This window comes from Ammospiza caudacuta, chromosome 8 (genome assembly GCF_027887145.1).
Source record: "Ammospiza caudacuta isolate bAmmCau1 chromosome 8, bAmmCau1.pri, whole genome shotgun sequence".
Lineage (NCBI taxonomy): Eukaryota > Metazoa > Chordata > Aves > Passeriformes > Passerellidae > Ammospiza > Ammospiza caudacuta.
Genome location: NC_080600.1, coordinates 8,606,529 through 8,629,605, shown reverse-complemented (window position 1 = coordinate 8,629,605; position 23,077 = coordinate 8,606,529). Strand labels below are relative to the sequence as shown.

Below are 23,077 nucleotides of genomic sequence, written 5' to 3'. Positions count from 1 at the left end.
TGTGCTCATGGGGAAGGGGGGATCCTAGCTCTCATCACCTCACAGTCCAGGAAAAAATATTTTTCATGAAGGTGAGGAGATTGGGGAGAAGGGGGTGGGGGTATGTATGTACATAAATATTTGTTTATATGTGTTTTTATGTGTATTTGTATAGGTGGAACTAATCTATGCTTCTGCCAGAATCATAGACTGGTTTGAGTTAGAGGGGGTCTGGGCTGGGTGGGCCATGCATGAGGCTGGATGTCCCACTGGGTTTGGGGTTTTTTTGGGAAATGTGAGAGTCAGGAGTAAACAGCAGCTGGGTGTCCCCAGGGAACCCCTTCCTGAGCCAGCAAGGCACTGAAGGGGTCTGGAGCTGTCAGGGTGGGGTTGGGGGTTCCCATCCCGTCCCATCCCGTCCCATCCCATCCCATCCCATCCCATCCCATCCCATCCCATCCCATCCCATCCCGTCCCGTGCCTTCCCTGGTGATGCCCAGGCACCCTGCTCTGGAACTGACCCCAAATAGATATATATAGATGCTGGGGGTTTGTGTCATCACAGAATGAGGGCATGGAGGGGGAGGCTTCAGCTCAGCCTTCACAGAGACAGGCACCTGGTTTATTCAGGTATTTATTTATTTAGGAAAAGCACCTTATTCCCGTTCCTTGTTAGTAGCCCCAGGGCACCATCCGCTCCCACACCGACCTCCCCGCGTTGTTCCCCAGCTCCCAGGCAAACCCAGTCCTTGCGTGGGGGGGCTGGGGGAGAAGATGCCTTTCCACCTGTGGGGGGAGCCCAGAACAGGACAGAGAGGAAGCCGAGGGTGTTCAGGCACCCCCAGACCCGCTGGCAGGATTTCAAATTCCCCACACCCCCCTGGGGTTTTTCCCTTTACAATTCCCCTGCTCGCACACTCTGGAAGCGGCTGGGAGAGGCGGAGCGGAGCCGGTGCGGGGGGAGCCCCGCGGAGTCCCCGCTCCGCCCGGCACCCACCGCTGAAATGCCATTTGTTGGGAAACAGCGGGCACACGGGCGGAGGAGCAGCGGTGCCGATGCTGTCCCTGCCGCCGGGGCTCGGTACCCTCCGGCAGCTCTTCCCAAATCCAGGGAACACCCGCCCGTCCCTCCCCGCGCCCCTAGACGATGCCCTCGCTGCGTTTGCTCCGCCACACGACGAGCGCTGTCATGAGCAGGGTGATCAGCACGGGCAGCACGATGAAGGGACACAGCACGCCGTTCGGGGGGTCGTGCAGCGCCCGACCCGACGGCGAGCAGTTCCTGAAGTATTGCCTGTGCACGGCCACGAAGAACTCGTCCACCAGCCGGTTGGGCCAGTAGCAGTCGAGCTTCTCGGCTATCAGCGCCGTGCAGTTGGTGAGCTCCCCGTAGGTGCTGCAAAACAAAACACGGGGACATCGGCTGGCACCGCGGTGGCACCGCCACCAGCGCCCGGCTGCGGCCACGCCACCCTCCCACTGTGCAGTATCCAGTGCTGTATCCATTATATGCAGTGTATATAAAATACAAAATGTATACTATGTAATTTATAATGAGTAGAATAGCATAGCATAGCATAGCATAGAATATCTCATATATGTCATATACATAATATCTGTATTATATATAATATATATTACAATACATATAGTACATATGGTATATATTATCTATATAGTATATATGCTGTCTATATAGTATATATGCTATATATACTATATATAGTAGACTATATATGGTACATATACACTATATATTGTATGTATGTATTATATATAGTATACATTATATGCAGTATATACATGTATATAGTATATATATCATATATAAGTATATATATGGCATATATATACTATACATATTATACATTGTATGTATTGTATACATTATATGCAGTGTATATAAAATACAAAATATGTACAATGTAATTTATAATGCGTAGAATAGAATAGAATATATAAGTCATACATCATATACGTGTTATATATTATATATATAATACATGTATATCTATAATGTATATTGTATATAATGTATATGTTCTATATTTTATATAGAATATATACTAAATATACACTATATATACCATATATAGTATACTATATATAGTATATATTATACATATAGTTATATACATTAAAATATATATTGTATATAATATATATAATAAATATTATATATAATATATATATAGTGTACAGGGAGGGATATATTATCTGACAAAGCATATAATATATCCCTCCCTGTACAATATATATTGTATATACAATACCCCTCCCTGTATAGTATTTTATATTCTGTTACAGAAGTTCGTACCTGAGATTCTGCTACAAATCTCTGTTCTTAAATTTTGTAGCCATTTTTTGAGTTTGCAGCTGGATATTCCTAGCCCCATCAAAATACATAGAGGGTTTTTGAAAATTTATGTAACCTACAAAAATATATGGGTTTTTGAGTTCATAGCTAGGAGGTAAAAAGGTTACAGGGTATTTTAAATTCCCACATTTGATGGAAACTTTTAAGTGCTCACTCACAGCCAAAAGCAGTTTTCATTTATGAAGTGACATAGTGGTAGTTTAATTTACAGAAGGAAATGAAAACAGAAATAGTATTTACAGGAATACCAAGAAGCAAGTTTGGAGGGTTTTGTTTGGTCTGTGTTAAATTTTGCACAATTTCCTGGCTGAACTGCTGCTGTTAGAAAATACAGGCCAGACCCACATTTTAAGCAGACTTTCAGGAAACCTGTCCCAACTTGGCCTTCAGAGCACCATCCTCTACCTTGTGTGAGCTCATTCCAAAGGGGGACAGAAATAAGTACATGGAATCTACTAAAAAATCTCCTTCAATTTGCTTAAAACTGGGAGAAAGCTGGGCAGGCCCACAGCCCATCCCTCCCCTCTGTGACCAGCAAGTCCATTTTTCCATTTTTTAAAAATACCTGGAAAAGCAGGAGCAGCCCTGAGCCAGAGCCACTGTCCCTGTGCCAGGCCATCCAGCCATGCTCTGGAATGACAGCTAAACCCTCCCTGTTTAAAAATGACATCTAAACCTTCCCTGTTTAAAAATTACATCTAAACCCTCCCTGTTTAAAATTGACAGCTAAATCCCCCCTGCTTTAGAACTGGCCATGCATAAAAACCCAGATACAATTCCCCCCCCCATCCCAATTAATCACGTCTAATCCTAGAGCAGCAAAGCAAAGCAAACCCCAGCTCTCCAATTAAAAACTTGCCTGGGGGAAAGAAATATTTTGGAAGCAGCTTCCCAGCCCCTGTGCACAGCCCCAGCACAGCTCCTCAGCTGGGGTTTGGGGTTTTGGGGCAGGCTGTGCCCACACAGCCAGAGATTTAATTAACAGGGCCTGCAGCTGCTAAAAGCAGCTTCTGCTCAGCACCCCAGTGTGCAGAATTACCATTTCCCGTTCATCAGCATCCTTAGGAGATCTCAGGAGCTGCAGCAACTTCAGGAACCAGAGGGAAAGCATTAACAGGCAAATAAAAGCTATTTTTAAAGCTGAAGAGCCATAGTGCAGCTGGCTTAGCCCTTCCCTGGCTCCAACTGCACTTCCATGGGGATAAATCACTGCTCCCCTCAGTGCATGTGAGACATGCAAGGAACCAGAGCCCAGCAGGGGCAGCAAATGAAAGGATAAAGTGGCACTGCCCTTTCCAGGAGGCAGCAGAGTATTCCAGCATGTGAGGATGGAGCTGAGCAGAGGGGCTGGGCAGCCACAGCCCCACCAGAAGCGTGGGGATACAAGGAGGTGGCCATGGGGGTCCCTCCACTTTAATGGGGTGACTTAACACACCCTAAGTCTCTTGTCCCTTCTGTTTTTGCTGTTTTCAGTAAAGCCTCCCTGCTCCAGCTGGCACCTTCAGCACGAGCAGGGTGGCATCTCTCACCCTCTGGCCCCACATGCCCCTGAGGCCAGTGGGAATGAGTGGGAGGGTCCCAGAGGGAAAATAAATGTTTTCAGGAACAGGTGCCAGGGCAGAGGTGACACTGAGGGCTGCTGAGCTCCTGGCCAGGGCAGAGCAAGGCTGGTGCTCCTCAGGAGCTGGTTTCTGCCCTTGGTTACACAGGACACACCTGGCCATGGCACTGCTATCCAGGAACAGCTAAAAGCAAAGCTGAGCTCTCAGCTACAGCCAAATGCTCTCATTTATCCCACTGCATCTCACAGATCCCCCAAACAGCCCTGTGAGCCTCCATCATCTCCTGTCCATCCCAAATGCACCAGTCACAGGGCACTGGGGCCCTTCTCCTGCCGCAGCAGGTACCAACAGAGGGGATCCATGGGCTGGGAAGGGACAGGCAGGGTTAACCCCGGGTTCAGGCTGCTCAGGCTGCCCTGGCAGACAGGATCAGGATCCCTCTGGAGAGCAGCAGTGGGCTTGGAATGGGGTACCCAGGGTTAACCCCAGGTCCAGGCTGCTCACAGTGCCCTGGCAGACAGGATCAGGATCCCTCTGGAGAGCAGCAGTGTGTCCCACTGCCTGTGCACAGCAGCATCTGCTGCTCTCTCCTCTCACAGGCAGGGCCACGTTACTGTGACAGCACAGGCCAGCCTGGTCCCACTGGGAATTGAGCCTGGGCTCTGGGGAAATCCCTCAGGGAGGGGGGGTTGTTTTCCTGCCCTGTTGTTGCCACCCCAGAACGCCGTGTTCCCCCCACACCTGGCACGCTCAGCAGGACAAAGCTGAGCCAAGGCTGCAAGGATGAGCCTCAGGCACAGTTAAACTCTCTGGAGAGAGGATGCTCTGCCTCACTGGGGGTAAAGCAGCTTGAACTTTACCCTGTTTGTGAGAGTTCCCACGGAGGGATGGAGAAGGGGGTGGGGTCACACTTTGCCCACATGGGTGACATCAATCTCTACACAACAAGTATTTTGCTCATTTTAACAGCTTTGCTTCAGTTTGGTTTCAATAAACAGGGCAATATAAATAACCACCTATGCTATGTAGGGAATAATTGGATGCAGCCACACCCAGACCCCACCCCATGAAGTTGAGGAAGCCAGGGGGTCCTTTCTGCATCCCCTGACTCAACAGGAGAGTCTCCCTAATAAACTTTGCTCCAAGCTTCCTTTCTGCCTGGATCCAAGCTTCTGGCTTTCAGACAAGCCCACAGCTCATTTGCACGCCTCCATCTCCCAAACACCATCTCCTCCACAAAAATATGAAGCAGCCACTGTAGGATAGCACTGGGAGGAGGGCAGGTTTTCCCAAACAATCCCAGCACTGCCAGGAGACAGACACCTGGCCCTGAAAAGCTTGGCTGTGCTTTGGAGTATTTTTTCCCTACCCAAAGTGAACTGCAGTTCCAACTGTTGTCCCTGTCACCATGGCAATGGTTTGGCTTTGAAGGATGCCGTGGCTGGACTGTGAGGGGATGAAGGGCTGCAGACAGGATGGGGATGGGAATGCTGGGAAGCAGTCAAAGAATGATTTAGGGTTTGATGGCATCTGAATGCTTATACTGCTATAAATCCTAAGGAATTCTTCTGGGATTTTTTATCACTGCAGCCAAGGCTGGAATTGGCTCTGGCATTCATTCCTTGACAGCACTTGGATGTGGATGGTGCTGCACTGGACTGGGGCTCACAGGACTGACAGCTTTGGTTTTTTCAATGAGTATCCTGGTATTTCCTATACTCCCTCAATTCCTTGCTTCAGAAGGGAAAAAAGAAAACACCACAAGGCTTCACTTTTGTTTTGCAAATTAAAATAAAACATTGATTTCCTCCTCTGCAAGGCTGCAGGGTGAGCCTGGAACCAGGCTAAAGGGGTATCCAGAAGGGACCTGGCAAGCTGAAGATAAATAAGCAGATAATGAGATAATAAGAGAATGGATCAATCTGTTTTGTGGAAATAATGGACAAATAACATGAAGACAGAGTGTGAGTGTGCTGCCAGCTGGGAGAGCAGCGCCATCCCTGGCTGCAGCTGTCAGAGCAGCACCATGATCCCCCTGGTGAGCTCCTTTCCCCCTGCAGCTCCGGGGAAAGCATTCCATGGAGATTTTCAGGAATGCCACAGCCTGGATATATTTGGGATGAAGATGCCTGGCTGGGCTGGAGTGACACCCACAGCTGTGGCAGCACTCAGCACCCTGAGCATCCCCCTGTGCACAAACCCTCCTGCAAATCCATTCCCTGGCCAGGGCCCTGCAGGACAAATATCCCCAAGTCATCAGCGCCCGCTGACGCACTCGGGGTGGGCAGGGCAGCCCCAGGCTCCACATCCCTGAAATAGCTGCCCCCAGGGAGACCACAGCTAATTCCCCTGGCCCAGCCACCACTCCCAGGGAGCTGGAGCTGCAGTCAAAATAGCCAGGCTGATTTTGGGATAATGCACTGGGCACAGCTGAGCCCCTGGCCAGAGCTCAGCCACCGAACATCCCGAGATGCAGCTCCAGTCTGGCTTTTGAGTCCAGGGCAGCCAAAGTGGCAACAGCTCACACAACTTCCCTCAGCCCATGGGAAGAAGTTGAAATATCAAAATCCACCCATTTTCCCTAAATAAGCAATGCTGAGAAAGCCAGCAGAGCTCAGGGGGTTGGACAAACCTTCCCAGAGGGTTGGTGCTTGTCCCCATGGCCCAACCCAAGCTCACCCAGCACTCTGCTCCAGGGAGAGCCTCTGGCTGCATCAGAGCAGGAGCAGTGGTGCAGGAGCTCAGCTGATGCCTCTGAGGGTGAGGTGGGAGCAGTGTAAGGAGAAACCTCCCAGGGAAGATTAGACAAAGCAGTTTATGTGTTAAACTTTTTATCTTATAGGGAGAAAACTTCTCTACTTTCTTTGTTTTATCAATTTCTTCTCCTGTTAACTCAGTTGTTCAGCCTACAACCAACTACTAAACCCATCCACAGAGCAGCATCTGCTGCCTATAAACAGGACCAGTGACCCACAATTACAGACTGTGCTGAGACAATTCATTTATCAGATTGAAACACGGGGTCAGAAACTAGAGGATATCTATATTAATATTAATCACAGAAATTAGCAGGTATTGATTAGGAATAGGCACACAAATGATGGACATTGCTTAATATTTGCTGCATCCTTGGTCTCATGAGAAGGGAAAGGAATACATGCAAAACAGCAAGAATGAAGCATGCCTGATAAGGGGAAGGATGTTTATCAAGAACAGGATACAGAATGCAAGGATGCTGAGATAATGAGGCTCCTTGGGCCTCTCAAACCAGATGAATCTGGATGAATCTCCAGCCTTGGGCAGCGGCCAAAAGATCAGTAAGCATGTGCAAGGCAGCAGGGTCAGAATGTCAGCCCTGAGGAAGACAACTTTACCTCATGCCCTAGGACCCCAGAGACAACTGATAAGCTGATTAGCATGCAAAGCAGAGAGGGAGGGGAGCCAGGAAATTATTTATTGTGAACCTTGATACATATGTAACATTCTACGGCATAAAAGAAACCCTGAGTGAACAGGGGCAGGCATGACTTTGTGGAGATATCCCCATGCCAAATAAAAGCACACCCACTTTAAAACTCATCCTGTCTTTCAGTTTTAGAGTCTCTGTGTGTGTGTGTCAAGATGTTCCCATCCTCAACTGAGCAGGAATGATGGAGCTTAGGGCATTTCCCTGCTAAATGCTGCATCCAGGGAATCATCCCAACATGATGCTGCTGGTGGTACAGAGGCAGGACCGCCCAACACTCCTCGTTTCAGGCAGGTTTCAAGCACTGAGATGCCCTGGTTTGGGAGAAGATCTGCAGAGAACAGGCTCTAGGCAGGTGCTTCATTCCCATTTCTTTGTCTCACACCTGGTGGAAGACAAAATCTTTCCCCTAGAGCCAGAGGGGTGACCAGGCAGCTGTGTCCCACTCCTGCTGGGACATCTTCCCTTTCCCCAAAAAGGGGATGGAGATTCCCACACACATCCAGGGAGCAAGGTGCTGAGCCCACGCACACCCCACATCCTTGCAGCTGATTTACTGCAGTCACTGAACTGTTTCTGCCCAATTTTCCCCTGTCCTGAGGGCACAGGAGGATCAGAGGAATGTCATCTCTCAAATAACCCTGAGCCATGCGTTTGCACGGAGCAAATGGACTCAGGCAATCAAATTAAACCCTGCAAGCTTATCAACGTTTCCTCCAAGTGCCTCAAGGGTAAGGAGTTCAGCTGAAGCTCTTTAGGAGACAAACATGAGAGATAAAGAACAAGATGGTCAGGGCTAGAACAACATCAGCAGCCCTGGGCATTTCTGATGAGGCTTCTCAAGACCAGAAACCTCCCACAGTCTTCCAGCTTCTTCCCCTCCATTCTGCCATGGATCAAGGGGCAGGAAAACCCAACAGTATGTTTAGAGTCACAGAACAGAATCATCAAGGTTGGAAAAGACCTCCAAGATCTTGAAGTCCAACCTTTGATGGATACACAAATGTGTATCCCTGAAGAAAGGGCCACGAACAGGAAACCACAGAAATCTCACCAAAACTCTCAGTTTTTGTGCAAAGCACTCATGGCACACAGCACCACCTGCTCCCTGTCTCCAGCTGACCCCCATCCCTGCTGCTGTCACACGAGCTCATTTTTGTTCTGCCATTTCATTTTCCCAGGGAAAGGCCATGGAAAGTCAGCAGAAGGGGGAAGGAGGGGGTTTGTTCTCTCAAGCCCTCACACCAACACACAGCCAGCCCTGACCACTCTTTGAGCTTGTATCAGAACCATCTCAGCAGATCTACACCATGGTGGTACCAAAAAATTCAGCTCTGCTGACTATAAATTTAAAAGAGCTTATCCAAGAAAAGCACTGTTTGCAATAAAGATAAAACCAAACCCAAAGGAAATTCCCCAAAAAACCCAACAAATCCCCACAGTGCATGTGTGGGGTGTCCCTCTCTACCCTCCTGATCCCACAGAGATGCTCCCAAGCATTCCACCAGGGAAGCAGAGCTGCATCTCCTGTGCTCCCAAGTCATAAATCCCAGCTGGCTCCCTGACACTGATTACAAACAGGAGGCTGAGCAGGCTGCTGCCACTGCCATCCCACTGCAGCCTCTCCCTGTAGTTGCTTGGGAAAATCAACACACAACTTGTGGGAGCAGGGGCTGAGTCAGCAGCTCTGGTGAGACAGTTTGGGATTTCTCACAGCCAGGCTCTGAGGACATCTCAGTGGGTTATGGGGTTTTGAACTGTCTGGAGAAGCAGAGTGCTGAGCAAAAATGAAAAACCTCCTGGAAAATATGTCCAACAAGCTGTGAGCCCTCATGGTGGGGATCCCAATCTGCCTCTTCATTAACCCATCAATCTCCAGCACACTGCAGGGCCATGGTCTTCTCCTACTGGAGCTCCACTGCTGTGTGATAAAGCATGACCACCACCTTGACTTCCAAAACTTCCTTGAAAATCCCTTTAATCCCAGAATGGCTGAGGCTGGGGATGACCTCTGGAGATCCACTTCACCTTGTCCAAACTCCCCTGCTCACACAGAGCCACCTACAGCAGGCCCTGTACTTGCTCATGACCATGTTCAGCTGGTTTTTGATATCTCCAAGGATGGAGATTCCACCTCCCCCCTGGGAGATCTGTGCCAGAGTTTGGCCACCCTCACAGTGAAAACACATTTCCTGGTGTCCAGAGGGGACCTCCCATGCCTCAGTTTCTGCCCATGCTTTCCCACCAGGACACTTTCCTGGCTCAGGTTCAACCTGGTGCCCACCAGAACCCCCAGGTCCCTTTCTGGTTGTCTTAGGTTGGAAATGCAGCCTGGGGCTGTGTATTCCATTCCCATCTGTCATTGGGCAGTTTATCTCTTCCACACCCATCCTCCCTCCAGGAGATCTCTGCTGTCCATGGCCAGTGAGTGTCCCTGCATGGCTGATAAAATTCCATCATCCCATGGGGAGATGCTCTGCCCAGGGGAGGAGCCAAGCATTCCTACCTGGATACAATCTGAGGTTTGGAACAGCACAGCAGCCTTTGCCCACTGCATTCCCAGAGGAGCAGCTTTCTGCTCCACTGCATTCCCAGGGAGAGCCCAGGCCCATTCTCAGCACCCCTGGAGCTTCAGAGGAAAACTCCCCCCTTGTGCAGGATCCCTGCTCCAGCAGAACCACAGCTGGCAGTGCAGGAGGGCTGAGCCACCATGGAATGGCACTGTGCCACCACCCTGTGACCCACAGGGGGGCAGCTCCTGATCTGACTCTGGCAGTGTTGTTCTGTATCACTGCATTTGTATTTTATTTTTATTTTTCCTAGTAAAGAACTATTATTCCTATTCCCATATCTTTACCTGAGAGCTCCCCTTCATTTCAGAATTATAATATTCAGAGGGAGGAGGTTTGCATTTTCCATTCCAAGAGAGGCTCCTGCCTTCCTTAGCAGACACCTGGCTTTCCAAACCCAGAGATTGGTTCCTCTCTGGGCAGCTCCAGCCCATCCTGGTGCCTGGGGCTGCTCCTCCTCAGGTGCAGGACTTTGCTGAACTTCAGGAGGTTTCCAGCTTGCTGAGACCCCCATGGACAGCAGCACAACCCTCTGTCCCATCACCCACATTACAAAAGAAGAGCTCAAGCAGGACAGAGGTGACCCCAATGATCAGCGCCCCCAGGCCCGGCTGTTCCGGCATTCCCAACCCACCTCACCCAGCACACACAGGAGACAGTGCCAAAAACCCCACCAAAGCCTGGGCACACAAAATCCCTGCTCTCCCCTCCAAACCCTCCAGGTGTGATCAGGCTGGAGAAACCCCCTGGGGACGCAGCAGGGACAGAGGAAGGGCAGCATCAGCAGCCAAGCAGTGACACCAGGGTGCTCCCCCACGAGACAAACCCCAGAATGGCAGAGGGAGGAGATGGAGGAGCAGGGGGGCTCACTTACCCCACGGTCTCGTCCCAGTCACACCAGAGGCGCTGGCCGATGCCCTCCATGCTGTGCTGGAACTCCTTGAGGCAGTAGTGGCGGATCATGGCGCCGTAGTCGGCCTCCTGGCACGCCGTGGCCGCGATGAAGTGCTGGGCTGCAAGAGACACCAGGGCTGTCAGCTCTGCTGGCCCACAGGGCTGCTCAGGTTTGAGATTTTATGTTTTTTAGACTCTGTGCTGCTCTAGTGTGTAGGTCTGAGCTTTGTATTAGGGCATGGTGAGCTCTCTGCACAGAGCAGGGAGACAAAACATTTCCTTCTCTAGCTGGGGACCAAGGACAACTGATCCAAATCTCAGCCCCAAGAGCACAAACAATGGCAGAATAAAGAGACAAAAACAAGAAGGATGGGACTTCATAGGCTAAAGGTAAAAGTGGACAATTAACTCCAATATGCAAATGGAGCAGAACTTATAAAAGTGAAAGACCCCATGACCAGTTGTCCATTTTGTGACCACTTTGGATTCACGTGGGCTGGGCTCTTGTGCTGCCCAAGATGGATCCACTGAGGAAATCCTTTCAATAAATCCCTGCTTTATTCTTTAACTCTGCCCAGCCTCTGTTCCAGGTCAGCCTTCAAAGGGCATCACCAGCCCCAGCACAGCCCCTGTCCTCACAGAGAGACACCTGCCAAAGCCCTGCTGCCACCAGAGCAACCCCAGATCTCCAAAACCACCAGCACCACCACATCACCTCTTCCTCCTCCTCGTCCTCCTCCTCTTCCTCCTCCTCCTCCCCCTTCCCCCCGGTTTGATCCCCTCCTCACAGCCCTGGGGCCCTGCACCCTCCCAAGTGCCTGGTGCTGATAAATCAGTTATTCAAGACACGCTGGGAAACTCATAAATCAGTAAGGATGTGGATTTATTCTCTGCTGACCACCCAAAATGCCTTTGGACTTCCAGTGTCCAGGTTTTGGGCTTAAAGCACAAGTAAGGGTGTGGGGGAGCTGGGCAATAAGAGAACCCTGCTGCTGAGCCCTGAAAAATGACGTGCATGGTGCCACACTTGGGAACAAACATCCACCTCTGATGGAGCACAGGGACACACACAGGGAAATCCATCAAACCCACCCCTGGCTGCACAGCGCTGATTGAATTCCCTCCTGGGAATGTGCCCCTGCAACTGCTTTAAAGCAGGGACAAAAAAGGTGCTGCTTACAGCCTCGGGCACAATCAGTGCAGTGCTGCTGGTGAGGGGAAAGGGAAAGGACAGTGATGCTACAAAGGGAAGGGGAAAAAACCCTTTGGGGGAATGGTTTAGTGAGGCTGGCTATAAATAATAGCTCTCCCTTGGTGCCAAAGTGCCAGCTAGTGCCTCTGCAGCTCTGGAGTGCACTGCAGGCAGGCACCACATACCACATCTATTTTTTGCTACGTGTGAAGAACTCCGTGCTTTATTTTTATCTGATTTTTTTAACACAACAGGGCTGAGCTGCTTATTTAGTGGCCAAGGGACATCACCATGGGACACCATCCTCTGCAGCCTCCAAAATCCTCAGAGCATCCTATGGCAATGGGTGGGAAGTCAGGAGCTGGTGGGAATTTGGGTGGAAGGGCCCCCAGAGCCTTGGCTGATGTTCCTGGATGGGTGCAGGGCTCCCACGCTGCCTCTGACAGCAGCAGCCACTTTGGCCTGACTTGAGATAAAACCATGGCAGCTACTCAGCCAAGAGAAGTTCAAGAGCATTAAACCCCCAGTGCTGCAATGATAAAACTCAGCTTATCAAAATCTCAAGCTCTGCCTAGCTGATACCAGCCAGGAGCACAGCCTCAGCTAAGGCTCCCAGATGGGAGGGTTGACATGCTGAAGCAAAGCACCAAGAGAAGAAGAAGCAGAAGCAGAAAAAGCAGAAGCAGAAGAAGAAGCAGCGGAAGAAGCAGTGGAAGAAGAAGAAACAGAAGAAGACAAAGAAGCAGAAGAAGAAGCAGAAAAAGATGAAAAAGAAGAAGACAAAGAAGAAGAAGCAGAAAAAGATGAAAAAGAAGAAGAAGAATACAAAGAATAAGAAGCCGAAGAAGAAGCAGCAGCAGAAAAAGCAGAAGAAGAAGCAGAAGAAGAATCAGAAGAAGCGGAAAAAGATTAAAAAGAAGCAGCAGCAGCAGCAGAAGAAGAAGAAGAAGCAGAAGAAGCAGAAAAAGATTAAAAAGAAGCAGCAGAAGAAGAAGAAGAAGAAGCAGAAAAAGAAATTAAAAAGAAGCAGCAGCAGAAGAAGAAGCAGAAGAAGATGAACAAGAAGATGAAGGCGGAAATAATTTTACATGAGGCAAATGTAAAATGCTTTACAGACTGCAAATCTCAATCCAGGCAGGCTGAGGGATGATTGATGGCCAGGACGTTTTTCTCCCCTTCCCATCCTTCCCATCTGGATGAGCCAAGTGAAGGCTGAGTGAGCACCAGCGTCCCAGGGAGGCTCAGGAGCACCCCGGGGTCACCCCTCGGTGACATCCGTGCACTGGGCTGTGAAGGACACGTAAATATCACAGCCATCACTTGTCTGGACAAGCAGCTTGCAGAGGAAATGCTGCTGGGGAATGTGGCAGGTGCAGAGCAGAGCACAGCAAAAGGACAAGGGAGAGCAGGGCAGGAGAAGGGATTAAAAAGCAGAAAGATGAGCAGCCAAGGGGATGGAGGAGCACAGGAGGAAACAGAGCAGGAAGGAGTGAGTGAGACATGCAAAGCACAGAGAGAAATTCGGGAAGACGAAGCCACTTGAGGAAATTCAGCATTAACCTTGAGTGGAGAGAGGAGAAACACTTAATAAATGATGGGGAAGAAGGAACCACAACCTGGCTGCAAGAAGCAGCAAGCCACACATAGCCAGCATGAAAATTAGCCCTACCATTAAAAAACAACCCAAACCAAGTGAAAACCAAACCCTGGGGAGCTTTAAGCACTTGCCAATCCCAGCAGCTCAGAAGATGCAGCTCTGGAGCTCCTTCAGAGCAGGTGAGCACCTTGCTGTGCCCCCTGGCAGCTCCTCAGTGCCCCCCTGCCCGCCCCACCAGGACCTGCTCCTGGAGATGCTTCTCCCACACCTACATGTGGGCTCTGCAAATCCCTTGGCCCCAGGGGCTGGGGGAAGCAGAGCCACCAGCCAGTGACCTTCTGCAAGGACACTGCATTCTGGCCATGGTGAAGGGCTCTTTTGTTTCAGCAGGGCCTGTTGTGTCAGTGCTGTGAGGATGGAGCTGGGCATGGCCAGGCAGAAAAGCTCTTTTGTTTCCAGCTGACCAGGAGAGCTGACTTTAGCTGGAACTGCACAAATTAAGGTCAAAGTGAGAAGCTCCTGCCATGTTTCCACATGGTGTCCACCTCACCCCACAGATTTTCCCCCAACCCCACTGCAGACTTCAGGCTCAGGGTTTGTAACAACAGGGGAGGAAAAAAGCAGGGAGGGATTTTTCTATCTCCTGGCTCTCCTTCCAGAAGGTTTCCTTCTGCTGATGGAGATGCTGTAAGTCAGCTGCAGTGAGCTGTAAATAACTCAGCTGCAGAGCAGGCACAGCTCTGCACTCAGCAGCATCCATCTGGGCAGGCTGCAAGGAGCTGCTGGAGAACTGAGCTCCACAACTCCGCTGGAGCAAGGCTGAGCTGCCTCCCCTCTCATGGGCCCCATCACTGCATTCCCTCAGGAACAATGGCTGCAGGAATGCAGTGCTCCTCTGGGAGCATCCCACTGCAGCCCAGCTGGGTCTTTAGGTGTCTCAGGGACATGGGGAATCACAGAGCCCTGGATTTGGGTTGGAAAGGACCTTCAGTTTATCCAGTGCCACCCCTGCCATGGGCAGGGACACTTTCCACTGTCCCAGGCTGCTCCAAGCCCTGTCCTTGGCCACTTCCAGGGATCCAGGGGCAGCCACAGCTGCTCTGGGCACCCTGTCCCAGGGCCTGCCCACCCTCACAGGGAAGAATTCCTCCCCAGTATCCCACCTAACCCTGCCCTCTGGCAGGGAAAGCCATTCCCTCTTCTCCTTTCAGGAGAGTTGTTGATGAACAACCTTCCCTGCTGAGAGAATCCCTGATTGCCTGGTAAAAGATGCAGCATTAAGGACCCTTGGTTTGCTCCTCACAGGAAACACCTGGAGAGCAGTGGTGAGGAGGTGATTGGGGGGATGGCTTCTGCAGGCATCCCAGATCCTCATGATTGCCTTGGGATTGATGTCCTGGAGAGTCCCAGCAAGCATCCACCAGGACTCAGCTTACTGAGGGTTAGCTCTAAAAAGCCTGTCACACATTTATTTCAGCAGAAAAACAGTGTTGATCCTGAAGTGTTACAAAAATTTCAGGAAGAGGGAAGACAACTGGACTCTCCTACTGCACTTCTCAGAGCTGGAGCCTGGACCAAGAGCTTGGGGCCACCCCCCCCCAGAAACAGCTTTGGGGACACCAGCCCTCTGTGAGCCCACACATCTGTCACAGTGATGGTTCACCTGCAAAAAATCCTGAGCTTTCTGTGCCAGAACCATCCTGCACCTCACATCAGCACCCCTCTGCACAATCCCTTGCTCTCTGGCCTTTGCCCCCTCAGCGTTTCAGAAATCCCAGGAATTCTTGGGCTTCTCTTGCTGGGATGTGTAACCAACCCCAGAGGGGAGGACTGTGGAGCTTGAGAACATATTTGGGGATTCCAGACTGCCACAGTAGCATGGGATGTTCCCCTTTCCCAGGCAAGTACCCCTGGTGGTGCTGGGTGAACGATGAAACTGTTTGACAACACCTGCAGGGAATTCACCACAACATCCAGCTGGACTGTCTGGATTTTTGTGGGGAAAATGTTCAGGGCTTCATAGCAAAGAGCAGGAAATAAGCAGATAATGATCCAACAGGTGAAGCCCAAAGATGGCAGGTAAGTGCCAAGTGACACTAACAGCAGGGCTGGCACAGGTGGCACCAGCAAAGCTCTGGGCTCTGAGAACAAACACCCCTGGGCTTCTCCCAAATTCTCAAATAATCAATGCTCTCAGCAAGCCGAGGTGGAGACAGGCTGTTTCCCTCTCCTCCTCAAGGTGGTGGTTTTGCTGCTTTATTCAGAACAAGCCTCGTGGTCTGAAGCTGGCTGCAGAGTAAAACACTCACAGGAGGGTGGGGAGAGGACAGGGCAGGAGGCAGAGGATGAGTGTGATAAACATCCCAGTCTGCAGCCACAAAAATGGGAAAACTGGCCCTTCCAGCAGCTGCAGAAACCTGGGAAGGGTCTGGTACCCTCTGTTTAAAAAAATCCTTCCACTGGGGCTCCTCCAGCTCAGCAGAGGCACCAGAGCCTGCAGACAGCCCTCGGTTCAGCAGGGAAAAACAAAGCTGGTGTTCAGCTGGAATGATTTTTATGGGACAGAAAACTGCAGGGGCTGGGGACAGCAGGGGCTGGCCCAGCACTGTGCCCTCCTCAGGAGCAGCTGCCCGTGCTGCCAGCCCAGGCAGGGTTATTCCCTCTGGGATTTGCACAGGGAATGGAGTTTCAAGCCTCTCCTCCTGCCCAGCTGGTTCAGGATGCTCCTGAAGTTCCATGAGCAGCCTGGGAATGGAGATGGATAAAGGGATCTGAGCCCTGCAGGTGACCATGGGGGAGGCAGAGACCTGCAGGATCATCCTGTACCCAATCTGCTCATGGAGCTTCAGGAGCACCCTGAGGTCCCCAAACCAGGCAGCTCCTGCCACTGTCCCTCAACCTGCAGGACTCCCTCTCCCAGGGCAGCCACCCAGGATGTGAATTAAAAGGGAATTCATGGGATTTGGGGGGGTTTATGTGCTGAAAGGGAGTGGGGGTTTTCCAACACAGTGAGGATTCTGGAGACAGAGCAGATGCTGGGAGTGGGGGGGATTTGTCCATCTCCAAGCACTGGCAAGGATGATCCCAGGATTTCTTGGACAAGCTGCCCAGGCTCACTTGGGAAACCCCTAAAGGAGGACCCCCCTCCCTGCCTGCCCTCTGCTCCAGGGGCTGCAGATGGAGCAGCAGAAGGAGAGCATAGAGCTTGAACAGGGCACGGACCCAGGGACAGAGCCCTGCTGGATGGAGCTCCCCTGGGAGCTCTGCAGATGGAGAGCTCATCCCCAGTTCTGCCTGTCCAACAGCTTCACTGCCACACAAGGACTCCAGGAAAGCAGGATGGGGGAGAGGCCACTCAAGCTGAGAGGGGAAAAGCCTGAAATGGGAAGAGGCAGGGCTGGGATACAGCCCATGGTGGCTTGGGAGGCAGGGGACACTGGATCCAGTCCCTGCTCAGGGTGCTGGGGACAGGCCCTGTCAGGGACCTGCTGTGTGGAAAGCTTCCAAAGGGGCCAAAGGTTTCCACGCTGAGGGAATGCAGCACAAGATGTGCTGGGCCTGAAGAGCCCTCTGGGGCCCTCCCCACAAACCACTTTTGTATTAAGGGGAAGGGCACCCACAACCCAAAGGCCTTTAATGTGATTTATTAACTCCCTGCTCCTGGAATTGTTATTCCCTTCATTTTATTACACTAAGCAAAATAAAGAGAAAGCTGCTGGTTTTTTTTTCCCAGCCAGCACTAATGAGGTGTTTTGCATACAGCTGAACATCATCATGAAACCCACAAGGATCTCCCAGGTTTTAAATTTGGCACAAATCCTGTTGTGCCTGCAAAGGAAGGAAGTGATTTACCTGGCAAGCTGCTACTTGGATGATCTGTAGGCATTTACTTTTTGCTGGGTTGGGGATGCTTTAGTTTTTGTTGCCATTCTATAGCTACTCCAAGCATTCTAAGAGGGCACAAAATAAACTGCCTAAAAATAACTGCCAGGAAATTATTAGCTGGGAGCTGAGGTAGGAGCCAGCTGCCTGAAAGCAAAGCCTGTCTGGGGGCCTTTGGGGGCTCAGAGGTGCACTGTGACACTCCTCTTTCAAGTCCAGTATTTCATGAAGCACCTAAAACATCCAATCCATCCCCAAAGGAAAGATAATAATAAATAATTTTTATTCCAATCCATGCAAGGTTCCATGTAACAGCTCCTGTAAGATGCAGAATGTGGGATTGAAATGAAAATGCAAAATCAAGGTTTGTACTGTGTAGCCCAGTGCAGGGCAGTCCTGCTTAGCTGGGTGACATTATGTCATAGAGCATTGCTGTTAAATAATATTAACTACTAAATACTCTGAAATAGGCTGCTCCAAGGAATTGGATGAGGGTCTTTCTCTCCTTGCCTCAGTTTCCCACCTTTCTTAGCCTTGTAATCCATCAGAGGCTGCCAAGCACATTTCCAGGAATGGGATTTCTCTTATATGTCCCTAGACTTGATTCTGCAGAGGACAGAATGACAAATACTTTATTTACCCACCCAAATTCACTCACTAGGTAAAATAAAATCAAAAGCAGCCGAGAAGGGAGGAAGGAGAAAGGAAATCAAAAGCCAGGCATGCTGAAACCCAACTGCTGGCTGGCTGCACATCAGGGGAGGGAAAAATGTGCCATGAGCTGTTAGTTATAAAGATAATTATATCCTTGATGAACAGCGGGGTCTTTTGGAAAATAGTTCTTCTTGATTGAATTAATGGAGGCAAAGCACAGGCTTTAGACAGGCACTGGCAATGTCTGCACAGCCCTGACTTCACCCACCCTGAGCTCAAACCATCTCTGGCTGTGGCCACCATCAAGAGCAAGGTGGAAGAAAGGAGGGATCCCCACTGGATTCTGTGCACCCCAAATCCAGGGGCTGAAGGGAACCAGCCACACCCCCCCTGCATTCCCAGGCAGGACTGTGGTGTCCAACATCACCATCCCAACACCTCAATCCAATGTTAGAGCAAGGTTTAGAGTTATTTTTAAAACATCAACAAAGCACTGGACGCCACAGATCCCTGGTCTCAAAGCCGGGAAGAAAGGAGCAGCCACCACAGTCCAGATCTCAGGAATGTGCTAAAGGCAAATGTACTCTCCTTCCACCCCCGGGATTATTTTTTCCTCCAGCTATTTCAGTTGATTGAGGCTAAAATAAGAACAGGGGAAAGCAACACCAAGGTTAAAAGTGCCTGGCATTGGTTTGGAGACAACACACTGTGATCCTGCTGGTTCAGGTTTCAATGTGTGTTAAACACAGATTTTCTGCTATGTGGGACAAGCAAACATTTTACTGAATTATCTTCAAGATAAAAAAATCCCTGCCAGGGCAATCTAACAGATTTCGCATGAAGAAGCACATATTGAGTAAATATAAAAATCTGTTGGGGAGAAAACCAAAATAACCTCACTGTCACCTTGGTGCACCCATCACAGGCTGCACACAACAGCAGCTTCACTGAACACTTTCAGCACAGAGTTTCCAGGCTGAAATCTGCTGCTGAGCCACGTGAGCAGCCCAGGAATCACCAGAATCATTTGTTTTCCTTTCCAACAGAGACTTCTCAATGTGGTTTTCCCCCCTTCCAGCTGAAGAGATTTTGCACCTCTCTGCAACTCCCCCCCATACACAGCACTGCTGCTTTCCCTGCAAACGTTTCCTAAGGGATACAGGGTCACCCTTTGCTGAAATTGGGGGATTTCCACCCAGGCTGCTGCCTGCCTCCCCACTGGGGTGCTTCTCTGTTTTCACATCCCCAAAAGCTCCTGTTTTAAAAGCACAGAGACAAGGGACTGAAACCATGAAGCAGCTTCATTAGTGGATTTGATGATTAAAAGCAGGCAGCTCTGTGGGCAGCTTAATGGCACACAGGGATGAAGATTCCCTGGTAATCACCCACCCACAGCAGGAACTGACCTGGCAAACTCCAGCCACTGTATTTTAGAGGAAAAAATGGCATTCAGCTACCTGAGCGAGCTGACACGCTGCATTTCCCCTCTAATGGGCTTTTAATGCTGCTCTCACTCCAGCCCAGTGGGGTTTTGGTCCTTGCTTGGAGCAGGGTCTGTGCTGGGAGGGGCTCTGACCACAACCACGGTTTTGGGACCCAAACCTGCCCCAAATCCCCCCAAAATGACAGAGCCAGACTCTGCATCCAGTCAGGGAGGCAGAGCAAAGTTGCCAGAGCAGAGCAGTAACTCCGGATTCCCAGCCAAGACCTCCCTCAACTCTGCCACAACGCCGAGGTGGATTTCCAGCCCTGTGAAAAGGTGAGAGATGCCAAGCCCATCTTTAACCATTACGGGGTCTCATTTCATTTCAGCCAGGCCATGGCATTTGTATTTGCATTACCCGCAGCCTCCCGGGTCAGCACGAACGGGAGGTTGTGACGCCGCTGCTTCACGGATCTTAAACTCAGCATCGCTTCAGGTTAATCAATGCAACTCTGGTTCTCAAAGCCAGGAGGTTTCCTGAGCACATCACACAGCCACCAAATCCTGCAGGAAAAACAACCGGCACCTACGGGAGCGCTGCAAGGAATTACAGGGTGGAGGAATGTTGTTGTCCCCATCCACACACTTTTTTGATGCATAGGAAGTTCGGAGTCCTCTCCATGCCAGAGATGCTCTCAAAGGAGGAGGAATGTTTTACTTCATTGTCAGGGATTTCCACCAGGGCACTCTGTAAATATTGAGGGTTTTCTCAGAGAGGCAGCAGCCTTAAATACGAGTTTCAAGGGAGCTTCAGCTTTTGTAGAGGAGCCACTCAAACTGCAATCAGTGGGAGGCATTACCGAGTGTGCTTGGGCTGAGAGAGGACACAAAGCACTTTAATTCCTGTTTTCCAGGAGAGGTCATACACAGTACCCAGAAGTTTTGTTTTTAAGAAAGGCTACACAAACAGAAAAGACAGACAGAAAATGCAGGCAATCAAGAAGATATTAATGTTTTACTGACCTTACCGGCAACTGCCTCTTACCTCCCACAGTGATAGTTCTCTACACCCAAAAGAAATCCAAGCATTGCCCTTGAGCACCAAACCACAGCACAGAGCTGAGTGTGGCGCCAGCCATCACTGCCCCAGTAACAGCAAGAGCCTGCCCCATCCCCTCCTCCCTGAGCAGCCTCTGCAGGAGGCTGCAGCCAAAACCCAGAAAATGCCTCATTTTGCCTTAATAGGAGTGGTTACCTCGGGGTACAGCTGGATCCCTGGGCTGCTGAATGACACTGAGGTTTTTAGGATGGCTGATTCCCTGACCATTACTGATTTATAAAGACTGCACCAGCGGTGAAGTTAAAAAAGCTCAAGATTTAAGGGAAAGGTTTTTCTTTCAGACCCTTCCTTTAAAAAAAAAAACCCAAATTCTCATTTTAGAACACCTGCATTGGTGCAAATCACAGTGATTTCTGGGCACTCAGCTGCCACTTGCAATTTCAGTACAGCCCTGACTGTAAAAGCAGAAAGGTGTAAAAAGGCTGGGTCTTTTCCTCAAATGTGCTCCAAATACAAGATCCCAGGAGGAGAAGGTACCGAAAAACACATCCACAGCACTAAGGTTACCTGCCACTGGGCACCTGGCTCACACAAGAGGCAGCTCCCGCTGCTCCCGAGCCCACTCGGAAGAGATGGAAAGGAGCAGCCCGGAGTACTTTCAAAAGTTACAGCTCCCCGATCAAGAGAAGGGAGAGTCGGAGAAAGGGAGCAGAGAGAAATCCTAGCTAGCAGCAGTTAGTGCTCCCTGCACAGGGCTCTGCAGCCAGGAACGTGCAGCTTTTCCCTGCGATCCAGCAGGGGAATGCGCCTCACCCAAGGGCACGGGCTGCTCCTGCCCTGCGCAGCTGAGGAGTAGTAAATAGTTAATTACATGCACAGATCAGCACATTATGTGCAGCACGGTTCAATGCATTATTCACCGGGGCTTGGGGGAGAAACCGGCACAGGGGAAGGAAGGGAAAGAAGGAGAAATTTGTGCTGCCTCAAGGAGCATTTGATTTTGTGGAAGATCAGCGCTAGGATGAGGGGCTGCAGTTTCCCTTTGGAGCACCGTAAATAAACACACTTTTACACAGCACCAACACCACTCCGAGCTTTTGCTGCGAGTACACGGGTGACAAGCACGGCACAGATCTCTACCTGTTGCACTGAAATGCCAGGAGCAGCAAAGAAACCGAGGCACGGTGCATTCCACGGAAACAACCACACAACGCCAGCGCTTCCCACCGCAGCACCGGTAACCCCAGAACATCCAACCTCAGCTCTCTGAAGGGGCACTTCTGGCTGCCTCCTCTTCCCTGAGGCTCAGCAATGGGAAGACACGCTCCAAAGGCAGTAATCAAACATTTGCAACAAAAGGCACGGACAGGAGGCAGAACTCGCCTCGGTCCATCTCACCTAGCCAGCAGGGAATCCCCCATAAAGCAGGCTGCGTCCCACAGCATCACCGCCTCACTGCTCCCGAGGCCAAGCGCCCTGGAATCATTTCTCCTTTTAATTTCCCCACTGCTGTGTGGCCAGCGAAGCCAGGCTGGAGCCGGGCCGTGCCTCAGGGAGAGCGGTGAAGCCGCGGGGAGGCGGCCGGGGCTCCCCGCCCGCGCCCAGGGGAATCCCGGGGAGCCCCGGGGAAGCTGTGTCGCGGCGGCCGCACTTACCCAGCACGAAGCAGAGGAAGCGCCGCGGCAGCAGGGCCATGGCCCCGCGGCAGGAGCGGCTCCGCTCCCGGGGCCGGGCGGGCTCCGCGCCCGCGGCGCTGCCAGAGGGGCGGGCCCGGGGCGGTGCGGCCCCGCCCGGCTCCGGCCCCGCTCCCCCGGCGGCAGCGCGGGGCAGAGGGGAAGCGCTCCCGTGGGGCGGCGGGATGGAGCCGGAGCTCTCCTTATCGCCCTCTCGCAGCCCAGAGGCGCGGCGAACGGAGCGAACAGTTCCGAAGGAATGCACGGAGCAGTCCGGCTGCCTCCCGCGCTTTCCCTAACCCCGCTTCCACCTCCTCCGAGGGGATTTCACCCCAGCTAAAAAATCCTGCCTTCCCCCTCTCTAGGGCTGAACCTACACATGGAACTCGATTTTGAGGAGGAATGTTTTGTGGATTCTGCTATAATTGCTATCGGAGTGTAACATCGCTGCCGAGCTCCTACAGCTCCACCTGCAGCTCGTTCCCGAGCTGTGCTGGGCAGCGGAGCCCGCCCGGGCTCCTCCGGTGCTCCGGATCACGATACGGCCTTGGGCTCAGGGCAGGACTCTGCCTGCAGCGCAGTCACTGCCCCCAGCCCGCTTCTCTCACGCCTGGAGTCAGCTCTTCCTTTCAAAGATCAATAAAAAAGGGAACGTGAAGGAACACAGAGTGTGCTGAGTCGAGTCTTTCACATCGTGCACGCTTCTGCTTTCCCAGGAGGAACAGAACAGAGAGCCAGCTCCTCCTGA

At 51.1% G+C, this 23,077-nt stretch overlaps 1 protein-coding gene across 2 annotated transcripts; it reads right to left on the bottom strand.

The window, feature by feature from the left end:
* Nucleotides 1-636: 636 nt before the first annotated feature.
* On the bottom strand, nucleotides 637-22,404 carry RAMP1 (receptor activity modifying protein 1). Of its 2 annotated transcripts, XM_058809172.1 has the most exons (4): nucleotides 22,312-22,387; nucleotides 20,015-20,160; nucleotides 10,829-10,967; nucleotides 637-1,375 (listed from the first exon to the last, which is right to left on the bottom strand). In XM_058809172.1, the coding sequence occupies exons 2-4, from the start codon at nucleotides 20,082-20,084 to the stop codon at nucleotides 1,120-1,122; spliced, it is 465 nt and encodes a 154-aa protein (XP_058665155.1). In that variant the 5' UTR covers nucleotides 20,085-20,160; nucleotides 22,312-22,387; the 3' UTR covers nucleotides 637-1,119. The 2 variants fall into 2 exon arrangements, with proteins under 2 accessions (XP_058665155.1, XP_058665156.1); XM_058809173.1 differs by lacking the exon at nucleotides 20,015-20,160 and having other exon boundaries at nucleotides 22,312-22,404.
* Nucleotides 22,405-23,077: the final 673 nt, after the last annotated feature.